Source organism: Nansenia antarctica, assembly GCF_963989245.1.
Source record: "Nansenia antarctica genome assembly, chromosome: 4".
In the NCBI taxonomy this organism is placed as follows: domain Eukaryota; kingdom Metazoa; phylum Chordata; class Actinopteri; order Argentiniformes; family Microstomatidae; genus Nansenia; species Nansenia antarctica.
Window position 1 is genome coordinate 52,632,192 of NC_137689.1, and position 3,890 is coordinate 52,636,081.

The 3,890-nt window shown below is 43.0% G+C and overlaps 2 protein-coding genes across 2 annotated transcripts in view; both read right to left on the reverse strand.

The window, feature by feature from the left end:
• Positions 1 to 783: 783 nt before the first annotated feature.
• Positions 784 to 2,674, reverse strand: LOC308156084 (polyadenylate-binding protein 1A-like; the record flags this gene model as incomplete). The annotated part of the gene is made up of 4 exons (XM_080529445.1): positions 784 to 992; positions 1,078 to 1,287; positions 1,398 to 1,713; positions 1,823 to 2,674. 4 exons carry the CDS (start codon positions 2,672 to 2,674, stop codon positions 784 to 786), a joined length of 1,587 nt encoding a protein of 528 aa, XP_080385571.1.
• Positions 2,675 to 3,737: 1,063 nt separating this feature from the next.
• Positions 3,738 to 3,890, reverse strand: part of LOC308156085 (DDB1- and CUL4-associated factor 15-like) — a gene marked incomplete at both ends in the record, with an annotated part of 38,566 nt that continues 38,413 nt past the window's right edge. The window contains one exon of the mRNA XM_080529446.1: positions 3,738 to 3,890. This exon is cut by the window's right edge and continues 83 nt beyond it. Coding sequence (XP_080385572.1) covers positions 3,738 to 3,890 — 153 coding nt within the window.

Consider the following 3,890-nt stretch of genomic DNA (forward strand, 5'->3'; position numbering starts at 1 on the left):
GCATGAGGAGGAGGTGCCAAGCTGTTGTGACTGCGTATTGATCTTCCACACGCTGCTGAGGTCCCTGACAGTGTAGGCTAAAATGAATAAAGTGTAAAAATGGCCAATATGTGTTGTTTTTTCCTTATTACTGTGGGAGAGTGCAATCATCCAATCCACCAAGCAACTCAAAACGAGAGGGAATACCAACAGAAGAATATAGGGGATTTTGGCAAATATTTTTGGGCCGCTACCCACACGTTTAGCTGTGTTGCTCATTCCACGAATGCATGATCCTTACAAGTTGTACCTCGTTGTAAAGGTGACTAATTAGGCTTTCCAACGATATAAAATACAATACCAATTGGTATTATTAAAGGGGAAGATTAATCAACCAGAATAACGTTTCCGAACTTTTTTTGAGGGGTTTGTATAGAATTGCGATCACCTTTCAATAATGTGTAGTAAATGAAACGACTACGGTAGTTAGTGAAATCAAAGTCCTATGTTGCAAACAGAATGAGCATTTTTATCTTGTGGCCATCCACAATTATATGAATTGATTTGAAGAAACATAATGGCTGACGCACAGTCATGTCAACACTATTGCTATCTCATCTCATAACTGACACAGTAAAAGGCATTCAGACATAGCAGAGTCATTTTGTTATTTTGGTAATTAAATAATTTATTAATATGAACATCTTCAATGTTAAAATAGTTTTCTTTGGAGTTTCTTTTGTTGTAGGAGTAGGTTTTAATATCTGTCTAATATTTCCATCCCTTGTCTTAGTCGCTTTGAACTCAAGCTGGGAGGGGGTCAGATTTCTGCGCAGCCTCCTTAGCCCAGTGTGCCTGCAGCGCAGCGACCGCTTCATCAACCTTGGAGCGCAGGGAATCCTGGGCCTCCAGCATGTGGAGAAGTTCTGAGTTGTCCATCTCCAGCAGCATCCCTGTGATCTTGGGAGCTAGACTGGGATGTGTTTTCTGGATAAGTTGGAAGAGATGCTCACCTGGAGGGATGGAGAATCAAACAATCAGTAACAGTTATTATACAGTATAGCTAATGGGATCTAAATATCTAACAAGTAGACTCACCCAGCAGTTGTTTCTGCTCCTCAGGAGGAGTGGCAGCCAGCATGGAGGCAGTCAGCACAGTAGGCTGCTGCTGCATGGGGACCTGTGTCTGGGGAGCCATGTGCTGCTGTGGGTAGTGTTCACCAGCTGCATGCTTGTTCTGGGACACAGTGCACATCCTGGCTGTAGCTGCATTTGCACTGGCAGGACGCTGTCTCAAAGCCTGAGTAGCTGTGTGAGTAAGAAGACACTCATAATCAAAAGAATATTCATTGATATTGGTCTTGTCTCAAGTCACACATCTACTGTATGTGTAGGGTTGCTTCAATAAATATACTGACCCATCCACTGAGAGGTCATCATACAGGGAACATTGTACTGTTTAGTGATAAACGCCTGCTGCTGTGCTTGGCGATCCTCCCTGCGCTGGGCCAGGGCCACAAACAGCGGCTTGGTGGACACAATGCGGCCGTTCATCTCATTCACAGCTTTGGTGGCGTCCTCAGGGGAGGAGAAGCACACAAAGCCAAAGCCCTTGCTGCGTTGATCTTCCATCATCACCTTTGAACTGGTGATTGTTCCGAAGGAGGAGAATGCTTTGTGCAGACGCTCATCATCCAAGCCATCTTCCAGGTTCTTCACATACAGATTAACACCCTAGTAGATGGAAACCCTGTTTAGTGATATGTTTTTCATACCTCAACAATAAATATGTATATGTAATATCAACTTCTATGTTAGTATCAGAGAACTGGAGACCACAAACCTGGTATCTGGTCATACGCTTATGCTTCATGTGTTCAAACCGGCGCTTCAGCACAGTCTGGCGCTCTCCTCTCTTCTGGGCGCGGCCCACATAGACCTTTCTCCCATTGATCTTCTTACCATTCATGTCTTCAACGGCCTTCTGGGCATCCTCATGTCTTTTGAAGTTAACAAAGCCGAAACCCCTGGACTGACCATTGTCATCAGTCATGACCCGGACACTCAGGGTTGGTCCATATATTTCAAACTTTTCCTTCAGTTTTTGGTCATCCATATCCTCTCCAAAGTTTTTGATGTACACATTGGTGAACTCTTTGGCCCTGGCTCCATGTTCAGCCTCTCTTTCTTTGCTAGATTTGAAAGGTCCAATAAACACTAATTTGTCATTGAACAGCATGCCATTCAGCCTCTGAATGGCTCTCTCAGCAGCCTCCTGGCGCTCAAATTGCACATAGCCATGGCCTTTAGATTGGCCATTCTCATCACAAACCACCTTACAGGAGAGGACCTTTCCAAATGTAGAAAACGTGTCGTAGAGGGCCTGGCTGTCAATAGATTCCTCCAAGTTCTTGATGAACACATTGCCTACCCCACTCTTCGTCAGTGAAGGGTCACGCTGAAACCACATGATGCGCATAGGTCTTCCTTTGAGGACATCGAAGTTCATGGTGTCCAGGGAAAGCTCTGCTTCAGCGTGCTGTTGAAAGTCGACATAGGCATACCCAAGGGATCGTTGCGTGATCTTGTCCCTAAATACTTTGATGGAGATAATTGCACCAGCAGGGCTGAATTTCTCATGCAACATTGTTTCAGTGGTATCCTGGTGGAGATCTCCAACATACAAGGAGGCCATATTAATATTTAGTTAATATTTTAGCTTTGGATATTCTTGATAATAATAAAACGTGTGCTCTATGCAGAGGAATTCCAGGTAAATGAAATGAATGTCATTTAGAACTGGTACTAGAACCCCAGTTGTGTGGTCCTCGTTTGTTACATAATCACATTGTCAACTGTGACATGTAACCATAGAAATCATTGATGTTCTATTTAGATTTCTACATGAGAATGTATAGAACCTTCTAACTAGTCATTGTTACCTCAAGGGCTGTAGCCAGCAGTGTAAATTCATTTTTGAGTTTGGGTTTTTCACTCATGTAGGGGTTCAGGAGACCTTCGCTAGGAGATTTATTTGGTGCACTCTGAACCACATACCCATTTCCACATATACTCTATCAAAAGCATTGTTTTCATCAAAGACCCTAAAGAAGCAATGCATTTCTCATGATTAAGGACATTGTATGTCCATTTATAATGCCATATAATGCTATATGTTTTGACCTATAAAGAACAAGCAGTTTTCAAACAAATCTAACATATATACACCATTGATTAACTGATCACTGATCTAAGCATTTCATCCAGCTTACCCTTTTGTAGACTTAGCAGCGTCAATCATGTAAAAACATTTTATGAAATAATGTTTTATTTTGCAATATTATTTTATTAGATACTCATAATCAAAAGCATATTCATCATAAATGTTCTGTGGGTGGGGTCATTTGACCCTGTGAGTAAAATAAATGTTATATCTTTGCACTCCATCAAATTTCGGGACCCTTCTACCCTTCATGACTTTTCCTAGATATGTGCGTTCTACCACCCAGTATCCAAAATCACATCAGGATAAGCTAGCATAAAGCTATTTTGCAGTTTATCTGTGTAGGAGGCGGGCTAATTTACATGACGGCCAACTAGTGGTCGTTGTGTGTAAAGACTAAGGTTTGACCCCCGAAGCAGCTCTTATAGTAGGTCAAATAGACACGGCTGTTCTAGTGTTAATGGTCTTGGCTTTAAACGTCTGAGGCCTAGGATCCAACGCATGGTTTTGGGCATGTTCTGGAAGCTCTCAGGTCTCACACCCTGGGTGAGGTAGTAGACAGCACAGGTCTGGGCCTGTGGAATGCAGAATGATGGTCAGGCTGGTAGGGGTTGACGACTGGGTTGGACACAGTGTGGAAGCTGGCCATCCTCTGCCTGTACTGGTTTGTGATAAATGCCTCACGCTG